At 47.9% G+C, this 15,904-nt stretch overlaps 1 protein-coding gene across 1 annotated transcript in view; it reads left to right on the plus strand.

The window, feature by feature from the left end:
- mcu (mitochondrial calcium uniporter) overlaps window positions 1–15,904 on the plus strand; it is a 140,123-nt gene that overhangs the window by 98,454 nt on the left and 25,765 nt on the right. The window contains exon 2 of the mRNA XM_072491470.1: window positions 8,842–8,914. Within this exon, the coding sequence (XP_072347571.1) occupies window positions 8,842–8,914 (73 nt within the window). The remainder of the gene's footprint in view (window positions 1–8,841; window positions 8,915–15,904) is intronic.

The following is a 15,904-nucleotide window of genomic DNA, read 5'->3' on the forward strand; positions in this document are numbered from 1 at the left end:
CAGCAGATATTGGTGAGGACGAGGCCAAGTATGTTTTTCCCTCTTGTTGGTTGCCTCACCGCCTGTCGCAGACTCAGTCTAGCAGCTGTGCGCTTTAGGTCTGTGGTGGTGCTACTGAGCCAATCTTGATGACGGACTTTGAAATCCCCCACCCAGAGTACATTCTGCACCCTCATCACCCTCGTGTGCTTCCTCCAAGTGGTGTTCAACATGGAGGGGCGCTGATTCATCAGCTGATGGTGGCCGGTGGGTGGTAATCAGCAGGAGGTTTCCGTGCCCATATTTGATCTGGTGCCATGAGACTGCATGGGGTCCGGAGTGGATGTTGAGGACTCCCAGGGGAACCCCCCCCCCCCCCTCCCCCTGCTGGGTCTGACCTGCCGGTGGGACAGGACATACCCAGGAATGGTGATGGTGGTGTCTGAGATATTGGAACTCCTTTGAAATGGTGCTGTTGGATCTTTTACATTCACCTGAGGATCTTGGTTTAACATCTGAAAAGGTGATCTTTCCAGAAGGAATTGAAAATTCCGAACCTGTTTATTTTATTGACACTTGCCTGTTTCATCCACAAGATGGCATTGAACTTGGCTGCTCCCAATTGATTTATTGATGAGCGAACCCAACGCTGATTTAGTCTGACATTGCTCTCCCACTCAAGAACCAAGAATGTACAGCAGACTGCCAGATTGAGTGTCAATAAATTTCAGGATTTGCTGCTGGGTGCCATTATTGTGTAATTTGTTTTGGCACATTCTGGAAGCATTTACGTGTTATTCCGGAGTACAAAGCCAGCACCTTGACCCTTCGAGGGCCAGAGGATTCTAGTTGTTGGCTTCCTGAGACTAGCTCCTGAGCAGTTGGCCCAAGTAGGGTGTGACTGGATTGCCCGAGGAGTGAGTTCAAGTGAGCCGGGCCCACCTGGATTACTGCAAGCGGCAGTACTGGTGTCTCCTGAGAGACGTGACGTGAGCTGGTTACTCGGGGTCAGGCACCTGAGCTGCAAGAGATTAAATGAAATTAAAATCGCTTATTGTCACAAGTAGGCTTCAATGAAGTTACTGTGAAAAGCTCCTTGTCGCCACATTCCGGCGCCAGTTCGGGGAGGCTGTTACGGGAATTGAACCGTGTTGCCGGCCTGCTTTGGTCTGTTTTAAAAGCCAGCGATTTAGCCCAGTGTGCTAAACCAGCCCCTAGACGGCAGGGATATTAACATGGGAGAACAGGAACAACAGGGAGAGGCCATGTCAAAATATTAGAGAATTGTGGGGTGGGGGGTGAGAGTGGTGGGGCGGGTGGGGAGAAATGGGGGGGTTGGGTATTTATGGTGAGGGATGTTGTGGGTGGAGGGGGGTAGGGATGGGGGTGGAAGGGGATAGGGGTGGGGCGTGTGGATGGAGGGGGGGCCATATGGGTGGGGGGGTTGGGGTGGGTGTCAGAGGATCTTGGTACAAGATATTTTTGAAATTTGGAATTGTTTGCTGTGTTTTCTAATCCTGCGGATTCCACTGTAACGGAGAGCCTGGGATGTTCCCGAAATAAGGCTGTATAACACACTTCCTGGAGCAGGAGGGAGAGAACAATGAGGGGAGATTTGTCTGCAGTGGTATATTGTGAGAGGAGTGATCCATTCGCCGCTCGGATTTCACTCTCTCTGGGGAAACAGCGCCCTGTGAATCTCTCGATGTGCTCCGTCTAAGGAAATGCGATCCAGAATAGTTTGACAGTCTGCTGGGTATTTCCATATTTGGAATTAAGAAGCACAAATCAACTTGAATATTCTTGGTGCAAGTTGGCGTGCAAGCTGCTCCCTGAGCAAGAATTGACTTCAAAAATAAACCATTGTACTCCAGAGCTACGTGAACAGCTTGCATTAAGGTCGAGTCTCCTTAGTCACACAATTTTAAAGTTGTGATTGTCCTGTTGTCTTGGTGATGATGAAAAACAGTCTGCTGGAATTCCGGGGGGGGGGGGGGATTGTCCTAGTGCAGGATGTTTTATTTTTTTGAGAAGTATTTTTATTGAAGATTTTTCCATTTTAACAAATAAAGCAGCAAAACCACAGGAGTGATTCAGCAGAGCAAGAATGTCTCGACGTGCATGGATACAGAGGAGGACGAGAAAACAGCAATATATTTGGCCCAGTACAGCCATTAGACACAGCTTGGCGCACCTATGCACATTGCCAGAGAACAGGGGAGAGGGGCAAAGGCTATGGAAACATGGTCAAATGGTGCGCACATTCACACGCAGATATTGCTCGCAACGGCCGTGAGAATTCAGGATAAGATTCTCGCGCCATGTTCGGGAGCCCACGAGAACAGATCTCCCTCAACTCTAGTCAAACCAGAGCCACCAATATCGTGCTGTGACATCCTCCTCTTGGATATCAGACAGGGCCTAATCACAGATTTTATTAACTCCACGATAACAGAAATAAAAAAATTGCAGAAGGAAAATTCACGAGACCACCAATTCTGAGAGGATATGCCAAGGTGGTTAGCACTGCTGCCTCACATTGCCAGGGACACCGCGTTCAATTCCGGTCTTGGGTGACTGTGGAATTTGCATGTTTTCCCCGTGTCTGCGTGCGTTTCCTCCGGGTGCTCCGGTTTCTCCCACAGTCCAAAGATGTGCAGGGTAGGTGGATTGGCCATGATAACATTGCCCCTTCGTGTCCAAAGATGTGCAGGTCAGGTGGATTGGCCATGTTGAAATTGTGTCTTAGTGTCCAAAGATGTGTAGGTAAAGTTATGGGGAAAGGGCGGTGGAGTGGGCTTGGGTAGAGTGCTCGTTCAGTGGGTCCACGCAGCCTCAATTGGCCAAATGACCCCCTGCACTGTTGGGATTCTTTGATATACCACAAATCACATCAAAATCCCAATCTCAGGCACAGCACAGAGCAATCATCATTCCACATATTTTACACAGAGAGGACCAGAAATCAATTAATCAATACACTCTCTTAAGATTAATACCAGGAGGTCGGTTTTGCACAGTGGAAAGGTGACCTGGTTCTTCCTCTTCTAACTTGTGAGATTGCCCAATGAAGATGCACCCCTGTGTACTCTGTTTCTATTACTAATTTGGGTCGGATGATATATTTTACAAGGTGATTCAGCTCCCACTGCTGAGCAGTTTAAATTAAAAGCCATTCCTCTGACTTGCTTTGGTCTTGTCCAGCCTCAATCTCTCTCGATTCCAGTAGCGACGGAGCCCATGCTCAGTTCCTGATCCTTCCGACATCTTTGGCTTTGAACCTTTCGGAACTTGTTTTGATTTGGCTTGTTGCCCAGATGAGCGTTTTTTAAAAACGGTGGCAGCATGGATTTCAGCTTTCACGAGCTGTGGGTGGCATGTATTGGTGCGAGCAATTTGAACAAACTGATATGTACGTATGTACAATTGTTATACACACACACACACACATCACCAAGATACTCTCTTGGCTGTGAAAGTGCTTTGGGATGTTCTAAGATGCTGCATGTTGCTCTACGAATACAGGTTTTTTTTAAAAAGCAAGATTTTACAGCATCGTATTAAATCTAGCACCCTTTAGCAGACTTTCTTGAAATGCCAAATGACCCGAATCACCGGTTAAATGTCAAAGAAGGAGATGAACAAACAGCAATTGGTCCCGCTGAGTATTTGAGTTGAGCACCAGAAGAAAGTTCCATTATTTATCTTTTGAGAAATGCTGTTGAATTTTCCAAGTTGCATTCCAATCAACCTGTGTTGTTTAACCGCGGACCTCTACGCCACTGGAGCTAGATTTAGGTTGTCCAAATGAATTTGTGGCCGGGGCTGATAAATGGTGCTTGAAGTTTTTTCTCTTTTTCTCGTTCTCGTGAAATGCTCTCAGCAGTTATACCCTTCAACTAATGTCACTGAAACATTGTGTTCATTTATTTTTTTGTTTTATCTGGCAGTTTTCTTTGTGTAAATTGGCTACCACTGCATTTATAATAATAATATAATTTTACAACATTATGTGATGAATGTAGAAATCATTAGATATTATATTTCATATTTGCGGCTGTAATGTTATTAAAAACCCTGGTTTAAAATATATACAGGCAGTCTGTCTACTAAAGCTGCAATTAAAGTGTTGTAAAAGAGTGGGGTAACCATTTAGTCAAACCACTTGGTTATAGATAAGAGGGCTAATGGAATATTGTTTTGATTGCTGGAGATTCCCTGGAGAGTAGATAATTTTAGGCAGTTGCATTTAGTCCTAGCTGAGTAAGTCCTGGAACTTAATGGGATAGGTGATCGAGGTAATGGGAGGATCCAGGTCTGCCTGTAGCTTTGCAATCTGTTATAGGATTTTAAGTTGAACAGCAGTTTTGCCAAATGCTGTTAGGTTGAGCAAAGGTGCACTGCATCTGCTCTTGAAAGGATCTCTCTCCAAAGGTCTCTACACAGATAGGCAAGTAACCTGTTCTGTTAACTTTATATATAAGTGGCATTTGAACAGTATTGTGTTGCTTAATTGGAATTAGAAGTACCTTTCCTCACATTTCTACAAATTTCTTCCAAATTTGGGATTCTCGTCTGCTAGCCAATTAAAAACCCTAGCTTAAAATACATTTAGGCAGGGTGCCTAATAAAGCTATAATTAAGGTGTCATAAAAGAGTGAGATAATCATTCATTCCAGCCACTTACTTGGTTACAAATAAAGGGCTAATGGAATAGTGTTTTGATTGCTGGAGATTCCCTGGAGTGTAATAACCGTGATTACTCCTTGTAATTACCCCATTGGCTGTGAAACACTTCGGGATGACTTGAGGGCAGGAATGGCGCTCTACAAATGCAAGTGTTTCTTCCTCTCCCCCCCCCCTCGTTCTTTATCTTTTCTTCGTCCCATTGTAAATGGCCTCCCGGAGTGAGACATTCCAAATAATAGATTATGCGCAAAGTTATCGAAAGGGAAAAGGTGTGTTCAGTGATGGTGTTTGCTTCCTGTTCTTTCCCTCACCATCACTGGCGTGAAGCGGCAAATATTTTGGTCGTGGTTTTGGCTGGCAGTGCACTTTATTCCATTGGGTCCCATGTGATAGTCACCATTACCATCAGTTTCCGCCTGTAGTGAACCTGCTACACATGTCAGATTGACTATGTTCACACCTGGCCCCCTCAGCTCCGCGAGAGGATCAATCCAGAGCTGTTTAAAAGTCGAACCAGACCACAGGAAATGAAGCTCACTGCTGCCCTCCCATCAGGAAAGGGGGAAAAATGGGGAGGACAAACGGAGAGTGGATCACATCACCACAGCTTCACATTACAAAGCCAGACCGAGATTGAAGGCTTCTATCTTGTTCCTTGAACGAGTCGTGAAATAGACCGATGACCTTCACTTTTGAGACTAAGAGCGATGGTTTCCCCCGTCACCCAAGAGGAAATGATGGGAGGTGGAAATCCCTTGGGAAGAGCTGCTGTGCAGGCAGGAATAACATTGAGTTTTGATCTTTTATACGTGAAATTTACACGGTATTGGGTTTAATTGGTCTCTGCTGGTGTTGGTGGTTCACACGAGCCTCCTCCACATTCCTTCATCTCTTTCTGTTCCTTTCTCCCTCATGGACCTGGCCAGCTGCACCTTAACCTGTGGGCTGCAAAGGTACCCGCCATCCTTTGAAGACCTTTTTTGATTCCCACTCAAACCAACACAGATTAATTTCTCTCTGGTGAGTACTCAGGAACCCGAAGTGTAATTATTATTCAGCTCTACAAATCCATTCCCTACCCAAGAGTGCCGATTCACAGCCCCAGTGCCAGATTGTAGCGAATTAGTTAGCTTTTGCATGATATTGGGTTCTTGGGGTTATTTAATATTTCAAGATAACTCTTGGAGCCATAAAATTACCTGATAAAATATTAATGCGCACAACAGCTCCCACTGTTTTCTTTTCTTTTCTGCGTTTTTTAAAATCGGTCTCCGGCTCCTTCTCTCAGATTGGCCGCTCTCGCGCACACGTCTCCACCTACAGCCCACCTTCTCTTTGCCTTCCTGCCCCACCCTCTTTTAATCTCTGTTTAATGGATCGATCTCCCTTGAAGACGGCGCCCCCTGCAGAGCTGGCTCTCTTTTGCATTTCGAGTCCCCTTCAGCTCCAAACGGTGATGCAGGCAAGAATCTCATTTAGCCAATCATAGAACATAGAACATACAGTGCAGAAGGAGGCCATTCGGCCCATCGAGTCTGCACCGACCCACTTAAGCCCTCACATCCACCCTATCCCCGTAACCCAATAACCACTCCTAAGCTTTTTGGTCACTAAGGGCAATTTAACACGGCCAATCCACCTAACCTGCACATCTTTGGACTGTGGGAGGAAACCGGAGCACCCGGAGGAAACCCACGCACACACTGGGAGAACGTGTAGACTCCGCACAGACAGTGACCCAGCCGGGAATCGAACCTGGGACCCTGGCGCTGTGAAGCATTAGTGCTATCCACTTGTGCTCCCATGCTGAGTATTTAATGCCTCCCTTATCTTTTCCCGGGGGAGAGGAAAAATCCATGCCCTCTGCAATCCATTAATTTATTTCGGAGTAGCATTCATTCGGGAATGTGAATATTTCCCAGCCACATTCCATTAATGAGGGGAGTGCCGATCACCGACAAACTGGAGACAGCCAATGGGGTGGGGAACAGGTCGAGGCAACCCCGGAGCTACTGCCGCCCCCAATAAAACTGGACCTGGGGCCCACCCGATACAGGTGAAGAAGGCCATTTGGCCCACCTGGGCTGTTCCATCCTCACTGCCTACTCTGTTCCGCCTGCTCGCCACCACCCCCTCCCTGTGGAAACTGGAAATGTAGAAATAGACATAAAACTCTGGACTCGCTCAGCCGGCCTGGCAGCATCTTTGGAGAGGGGAGCACAATTGGCGTTTCAGGGCAATGACCTTTCACCAGGACCCCGAGCGTCTGACCCAATGATTATTGCACAGCTACGGTGGGTCGGGCACCACCGACTGGGCGATGATGATAGGCCGGCTAAAGAAGACCTGGAGAAGTATGTTTGAGAAGGACCTTCAATAGCGGGACACCGCTGTGGGGCTGGAGCGGATTGCGGTCAACCTGGCAGGTGGGGGAGTTGCTGACCCATTGTCCCATACGGGACTGGAGGAACTAAGTTCGGATGTGTATGACCTTTCGGTTTTGTGGTTTATAATTATTACACTGTTTTTCTCTCGTGGATCTGCTAAGTACATGAAGACTTTTGTTTGATATTTAATGTTCTTGGAACCTTTTTTTTAATGACCAATTTTGATGATACTCCTCTGATAGCATGGCTCTCCCTCAGCTCTGCACCTCCAGTGCAACACGTCCTCAACACCGCCGCTCCATCATGGCGTTCCCCCAACTTTGCCCCTCCAGTAATGCGGCGCCCCCTCAGCACTGCCCCTCCGACAGAGCGGGGCCCCCCCTCAGTGATGCCCTCTGCTGCCGGCCTATTCTGTACTTCGAAGTCTGGGGCGGGTTTGAACCTGCAGCCTTCAATAAGGCAAACAACGGAGCTCAGCTCTTTGTCACATCACCCTGCAGCAGAAAATCAGGGCTCAAGTGGCCGTCGCGTTAACACCTGACCTGTAGGCGGCGACAATTATTTTGAGTTTAAAAACACAAATTTTATTGCTGCCATTGTTATATGTTTGACTTCTAAAATGTGCACTGCCTTCTTCCCTTAGTCATTCCCTCAGCTCCCTCACGCACAGTTTATACAGGGCTCATTAACCCCGCTGATTGCGGCATTGCATTGCTAATCAATGTGCACAATCAGCAATATTCACAGCAGGTTAATGATTATTGAAGGAATGATGGCTGGGGAAGATTCGAGCGCCACACAGCTGTTGAGCTCATATATGCCCTCACGCCCCATCCGCAAGAGTTTTAATCACTCACAATTCTTATCCGGGTCCAAAACTGGTTGCTGCAATATGTTTTTTTAATACCCGCCAGTTCTTGCTCAGTGACCCCCCCTCCTCCTTCCTTCCTTGTCGTACTTAAACATATAAGATTCCACAGGATTCTTGACAAGGAATGTGCTGAGGAGATCTTTTCCCTACGGGCCGTTCTAGATTAGGAACAGGCCTGGAATAAAAAAATCCCATGTAAGGCAGGGATATGGAGCCATTTTGTGTCTCTCGATGTCGTTGGTCTTTTTGAGTTCTCTTGCCCCAGGGCCTGGCCTGTTGAATACATTGTGAAGAGTTGAGTGAAACAAGATTTTTGATTGATTGAGAGAGTCTGGGGCTATGGGGGACAGGCTGGGAAGTGGAGTGCAGACCTCTATCCAATCGGAATGACAGAGCAGGCTCAATGGGCTGAATGCCTTACTCTTATTTCTTATGTTTCCTCAGAAACCTGGGTTTAGGTTTTCAATGTTTTCAGACATTCCACTCTGATAGGGCTGCACAGCGGTTAGCACTGCTGCCTCACAGCGCCAGTGGCACGGGGGCAGGCCTGGGTAGGGTGCTCTTTCAGAGGGTCGGTGCAGACCCAATGGGCTGAATGGCCTCCTTCTGCACTGTAGGGATTCTGTGATGGGAGACCACGTCCTGAAAGGACTGGAGAGTTGGCAGCCTTGCCTTCCACTACATGTTGATGGTGACATTGCTCAGAGCACCACCTGTGAGTAGCCAGCACTCTGACACTGCTGCTGGGGTGTCCGTTTTATGGGGTTGAAAGTGATACAAATCCATTGTTCATTCGCTCAGTGGGTTGCTGATGCTCGGGGCTGGGTATGATGAGGATCGGGGGGGGGGGGGGGGGTGTTCAGTATGCTGTGGGAAATCATACCCCCGCTAAACCCTCCTTTCTTTGCTTGACAGGTGTGTCAGAGATTTCCAGTGTGGCACAGTCAGCGAGTGTTGTACTGCTCCAGTCGCTTAGTGACGTCTGACGGTGAGTACTGCAAAACCCTCCTCAGCCCCGAGTTTGTTTTCCCCACACAGCCTCGGTTGATTGTTTTGTGTGAATCCGATGTGTGCTTAATGCTCAACAAAAACCGCCATTTGCACATGTGTAGCGTTTTTCACGAGCATAGGGCGTCTCAGAGCACTTTGCAGCGAGTGTAATACAGGACCACACTCAACAGGGGCAGGAGTAGATCATATAGCCTGTCAGACCTGCTCCATCTTGGAATAGGATCATTTCCTTCCCAAATCTTTCTCTGCTTTCCCCTCAAGCCTTCAGTCTCCGTCTGATGTGATACGATCGTGGTTGATCTTGGGTTTCAACTCCACTTTCCCCCGCACTCACTATTTCCAAATGGACTGTCTATCCCCCGCCCTTTGATATATTTGATGATGGAGCAGCCTCCGGCCTCTGTGGTGGAGAATTCCGAAAATTCGCAATCCTTTGAGTGAAGTAATTTCTCCCCATCTCAGTCGTAGAATGCGCACAGTGCAGAAGAAGGCCATTCAGCCCATCGAGTCTGCACCGACCATCTGAATGAGCACCCCACTCAGGCCTAATCCCCCACCCTATCCCTGTAACCCCACCTAGGGACAATTTAGCTTATCCAATCCATCTAATCAGCACACATTTGGACTGTGGGAGGAAATCCACACAGACACGGGGAGAATGTGAAAACTCCACTCAGACAGTCGCCCAAGGTCGGAATCGAACCCGGCTCCCTGGCGCTGTGAGGCAGCAGACCACTGTGCCACCGTGCCATCCTAAATGTTGGCGCCCCCAACATCCCGAGACTGTGGCCCTGATTCCCTGACCAGTGGAAACAGTCGCTCAGCCTGCACCCCATCAAACCCCTTCGGAATCAGCAGTGTTCCAATTATTACTTTTCCCAAGGGTATCTTTGTAGCGATGTCAGAAATGTGGCGGTTAATTTGTGTACAGCAAGCTCCCGGGCCTGGCAGTGTGACAGCGACCGGATAGATCATCTCTTTGTTCTTTGGTTTGGGGAAATGTATCAGTTTGATCCCCAGGGGGAAACGCCCCTCCTCCTCTTCAAAAGACTACCCTGGGATCCTTTGCACGCACCTGATGGAGCCCTTGTTTAACACCTGAAAGACAGACCCTTTGGCAGTGCAGGGCTCCCTCAGCACTGCCCTGGAGTGTCAGCCTTGAGCTTTACCCTGGGTCCTGACGTGGGAATTGAACCGGGAATCTTGTGTCTCCGAGGCTAGCGCTGTGCTCGCTGAGCCACAATTTAACACCACACAAACTGACAGCAGCAGGTTGCATTTATATGATCATCACTACCATCGCTGAACCCCCCACGATCAACATCATAGATTTCATAGAATTTACAGTGCAGAAGGAGACCATTCGGCCCATCGAGTCTGCACCGGCTCTTGGAAAGAGCACCCTACCCAAGGTCAACACCTCCACCCTATCCCCATAACCCAGTAACCCCACCCAACACTAAGGGCAATTTTGGACACTAAGAGCAATTTATCATGGCCAATCCACCTAACCTGCACATCTTTGGACTGTGGGAGGAAACCGGAGCACCCGGAGGAATCCCACGCAGATACCGGGAGGATGTGCAGACTCCGCACAGACAGGGACCCAAGCCAGAATCGAACCTGGGACCCTGGAGCTGTGAAGCAATTGTGCTATCCACAATGCTACCGTGCTGCCCTGGGGGTTACCATTGATCAGAAACTGAACTGGACCCAGCCATATTAATACTGTGGCTACCAGGGCAGGTCAAATGCTAGGATTCCTAAGGCAAGAAACTCACCTCCTTACTCCCCAAAGCCTGTTCACCATCCACAAGGCACAAGTCAGGAGTGTAATGGAATACTCTCCACTTGCCTGGATGAGTGCAGCTCCAACAACACTCAAGAAACTCGAGACCATCCAGGACAAGGCAGCCCCGCTTGATTTCTCCCCCTTCCACAAGCATTCACTCCCTCCACCATCGACGAACAGTGGCAGACGTGTGTACCATCTACAAGATGCACTGCAGGAACTCACCAAGGTTCCTTAGTCAACACCTTCCAAACCCATGACCACTACCATCCAGAAGGACAAGAGCAGCAGATACCTGGGAACCCCACCACCTGGAGGTTCCCCCTCCAAGTCACTCACCACCCCGACGTGAAAATATATTGATCATTCCTTCACTGTCGATGGGGCAACATCCTGGAACTCCCTCCCTAACAGCACAGTGGGTGTACCTACACCTGAAGGACTGCAGCGGTTCAAGAAGGCAATTCACCACCACCTTCTGAAGGGCAACTAGGGATGGGCAATAAATGCTGGACTAACCAGCGACTCCCACATCCTGTAAATGAATTTTTAAAAATCATCTTCAGTTCTTTGTCTGAAGGCAGGTCTGGCCCACAGTGCTGTGATCTCCGCCACAGGTCGGGCAGGGAGGCAGCTTCCCCCAACTGTTCACGTTGCTGTGGTAACGTGCATGTTGTAATCCGGAGCTATGGGCAGTGATGGTGGAGACTCCCATGTTCCTGGCGTCGCAGGGCTGACCACGAACCTGTCCAGCTCTTGCCGCCAGTCATCAACGTGTGTTTGGAAGGATTTTGCAGGTTGACACTCTGCCTGTTTAACCGCGTTACCAACGCACCTTCCGTGGCCATCACGTCCTGGGATGGGACTCGAAGCCGGAGCTTCCGGCTCAGAGGCAGGGCAGCTAGAATTTACCTGGAGTTTATGTAGCGCTTCAATGGAGCACGAGACACGTCATCAGAATGTATTTGGACACAAAAGTGACGGCAAAGGTGGAGGGCGTACATCAGAGGTACACTAAAATCTCGAGGGAGGAGGATGACGTCCAGAGCCTGGGGGCAAGAGAGCTGAAGGCAGAACCGTCAGCACTGCGTCATACGGACTATGGGATGTCGAAGCCAGAGTTGAGGGGCTGGAGGATGTTGGTGAGAGAGGGAGGGCTGAATGAGGCCATCCCTATTGTGTTTAATTTATTTGTGCTGTTTTCCTCCACCCCTTCATTTGACCCGTACTCGATGCCCTGTCTCCACCATACCCCAGAAAATTCTGGCTTGGTTATGTTCACAGTAACAGCACGAAGGTCATCCAGCCCCTCGAGACCTGCTCCGCCCACATAAGTAGACCCTGGCTGATCTGTAACTTTGCCCTGTCCTCGGACTCCTTCCCGGAATCAACCCGATGGGAAAATCATGGCTCCGTCATCGGAAACCGAGAGGGAAGCCTCCCTTTCGGATAATCCCATATCCATCCACTGTGTCGTGAGATGCTCGAGGTTTTCCGATATTTCCCTTGCTGCTGACGGTAAGCTGTCAGAACTGTGAGAGGTCAGTGAACGAAGATGGATTTACCTCCGCACCAGTTCTCTTGGCTCCTCTGATTTGGATGTGGTCTGAGAAGCAAGCGATTGATTTCTGCCCTGATTTATTGCACGCTGCCTGAAGTATTCTGATTTCACATCACGTGCAACCCATCTTGCTGCAGCCAACACTCCTATTACAGAAGCCTGTCGATTGTAGAATAACAGATCTCCCTTTCTATTTTTTAAAATATAAAATCATTTGAAATATGCAGCCCAGAATTAAGTTATTCTGCCCTGAATCAAGGCAGACATACCAGTGCAGTACTGAAGGGGTGCTGCACTGTCAGAGGTGTCAGCTCTTGGGTGACGCGTTAAAATGATCCCAGTCTGACCCCGCAATCGGACCTAAAAGATCTCATCTCACTATTTTTAGGTAGACCAAAGGGAGTTCTCCCTGGTGTCCTTGGTCACCGCCACTGGACGCTGGTGATTACAAGCCGGTTAGCCTGGTAATTACAGACCGGTTAGCCTAACGTCAGCCATAGGGAAAATGTATTATGGGCCAAGGTTTTAGAGAACCCCAAAGTATACCATGGAATTCACCTGACCCACAACTTTTTATAGATTTTGGTTATGGGGAGCACAAGGGCCCACTTTACAGGTGTGGTGCAACAGAGAGCTAAAGTATGTTTAAAACAAAAGCAATGTTTATTCTATGAATCCAGTTAACATTTTATTAACACACAGTAAACATCTTATCAACTACAAACATTGATACTTTCCCAAATACAATATTCTATTGGTAACCCTTAATAACTTCCCAAACAACATCCATAAGTTAAATCCTTTGTAAAATAGAGACAACCGGTTTAAATGCTCTACAGAAACAGGTATTACTTTGAAATCATCAATGATCTGGAGACATTCTTTAGCTTGTAGAGAGAGAGATCATTATACAGCTGCTTGCTTTGAATACAGCTCTCCACCTCTGAAAATGAAACCAAAAACACACTGCAGCTCAAAACGAAAGTCAAAACAGACAGCCCAGCTCCACCCACGCACTGACATCACTGCAGCTATTTGCTAAACACCCATTTCTTAAAGGTACATCCACCTGACAAATGGTAGTGTTTTATTACAAAATATATGACAGTTGGAAATTGTCAACGGAATTAGACAAAGTCAACATGGATCTATGAAAGGGAAATCCTGTTTGACGAAGCTCGAAGTAGAATAGATAAGGGAGAACCGGCGGATGTGGTGTATTTGGATTTTCAGAACGCTTTTGATAAAGTCCAACAGAAGGGGGTCAGTGTACAAAATTAAGGCAGATGGGATTAGGGGTAATATACTTGTCATGATATTCAGGTAAACATCATAGCACATACATACTGATGGACAGATCAACGGAACAATCAACACACACAACACCACAGCCAATCACAGGCAAGAGCATACACACTATACAACAGGGAACACGACACTTCCTGAGGATCCCAGCAGGAGACAGCTCAGGGCACAGGCCACTCAGACATCCACCATGTGCTGAGTGCCACTCCAAGATAATATTAAGAATAGGTCCACAGATTCTAGGGTTATGATCGAACCTCAGTAACCAGTTTACCACTGTAAATATATGTTAGCAATAAAACTGAGTTGTACCATTCGCAACCGTGTTGGTTCGTCTGTGTAGAAGAGTACCCAACACATCAATACTGGCATGGATTGAGAATTGGTTAGAAGACAGGAAACAGAGTTGGAATAAATGGGCTTTGTTCGAAGTGGCAGGCAGTGACTAGTGAGATCCCGTAGGGATCAGTACTCGGAGGGGGGGCGGGGGGGGGGGGGGGGGGGGCAGTTATTCACAATATGCATCAATGGTTTTGACGAGGGAACCAAATGTAATATTTCCCAGTTTGCTGATGACACAAAATTGGTCGGAATGTGAGTAGTCAGGAGGATGATAAGAGGTTTCAAGGCAATTTAGACAAGTTGAGTGAGTGGCAGTTGCAGTATAACTTGGATCAATGTGAAGTTGTCCACAGCAGTAGGAAAACCAGACTGGCAGAGTAATGGTTAAATGGCAATAGATTGGGAAATGCTGATGTACAAAGAGACCCGAGTGTTCAGCCAGTCACTGAAAACAAGCATGCAGGTGCAGCAAGCACTTAGGAAGGCGAATGGTGTATTGGCCTTCATGGCAAGAGGACTTGAGTACAGGAACAAAGATGTCTTAACTGCAGCTGGACAGGGCCTTGGTGAGGTCCCACCTGGAGTTCCTGGGCTGCCAGGATTGTCATATGAGGAGCGATTGGGTCAACTGGGCCTCTGTTCACTCGAGTTTAGAAGAATGAGAGGGGATAGGTATGAAATTCTGACGGGGCTGGGACAGGCTGGATGCAGAGATGTTCTCTTTGGAGGGTCCAGAACATGTTTTAGGATACGGAATAGGCCAATTAGGAGTGAGATGTGGAATTTTATTAATAGATGTGGAATTCTCTACCACAGAGGGCTGTGGAGGCCAAGTCGCTGAATATATTTAAGAAGGAAATAGGTTTCTAGACTCTAAAGGCATCAAGGGGAATGGGGAGAGCGCGGGAGTATGGCGTTGAGGTGGGGGATCACATTGAGCTGCGGAAGTTGGTCAGTTTATTGCTTCAGCTGGTGAGATTCATTGCCAAGTTCAGAGGATGAGAAAGATTTCCTTCCGTCCCAGCTACAATGTGAAGTGCTGCTCAAAGCGAAGATTACACAGACTGTGGGTTTGGTCATAACTCAAAGTTTATTTGATCACAATATCTTGCATTTATTGCAAACGTTGCTGTAATATTTATGTTAAACTGGAGCTGATTTCTGTCTTCGCTCTGCCAACAATTGTTGGATTTCCCTCACGGGCCAAAAGCTGGAAACAGGAGTTTTTAAATAATATCTTCACAGGATGTGGGTATCTTTGGCAAGGTCAACATTCATTTTTTTTTTAATAAACGTTTTATTGAGGCATTTTTGGGATAGATTTCATAGAATTTACAGTGCAGAAGGAGGCCATTTGGCCCATCGAGTCTGCACCGGCTCTTGGAAAGAGCACCCTACCGAGGCCCACACCTCCACCCTATCCCCATAACCCCTTAACCCAGTAACCACACCCAACACTAAGGGCAATTTTGGACACTAAGGACAATTTAACATGGCTAATCCACCTAACCTGCCCATCTTTGGACTGTGGGAGGAAACCGGAGCACCCGGAGGAAACCCACGCACACACGGGGAGGACGTGCAGACTCCGCACAGACAGTCACCCAAGCCAGGAATCGAACCTGGGACCCTGGAGCTGTGAAGCAATTGTGCTATCCACTATGCTACCGTGCTGCCCAATAGTAACAACAACAAAATAAACAATATACATGAAACCATAAACCTAGTGCAAAAGCCATTTATCTTTCGTACAGGTCCCGGGGCTTTACCGGCCTGCATGGCCTTCAGACCCTCCACTACCTCTTCCAACCCGATCGGGGGCCCCAGCCCTTCTACCCGCTCCCCGTCTACCTTTCGGAAATTCAGCCCCTCCAAGAAGTGCCTCATCCCCTCCAGCCCCACAGGGGTTTCCGACCTGTACAGCTTGCTATAGAAATCCCTAAACGCCTTATTCACCCCTGCTGAAT

The sequence above is a fragment of the Scyliorhinus torazame genome, chromosome 28 (assembly GCF_047496885.1).
Source record: "Scyliorhinus torazame isolate Kashiwa2021f chromosome 28, sScyTor2.1, whole genome shotgun sequence".
NCBI classification, from domain to species: Eukaryota; Metazoa; Chordata; class Chondrichthyes; order Carcharhiniformes; family Scyliorhinidae; genus Scyliorhinus; species Scyliorhinus torazame.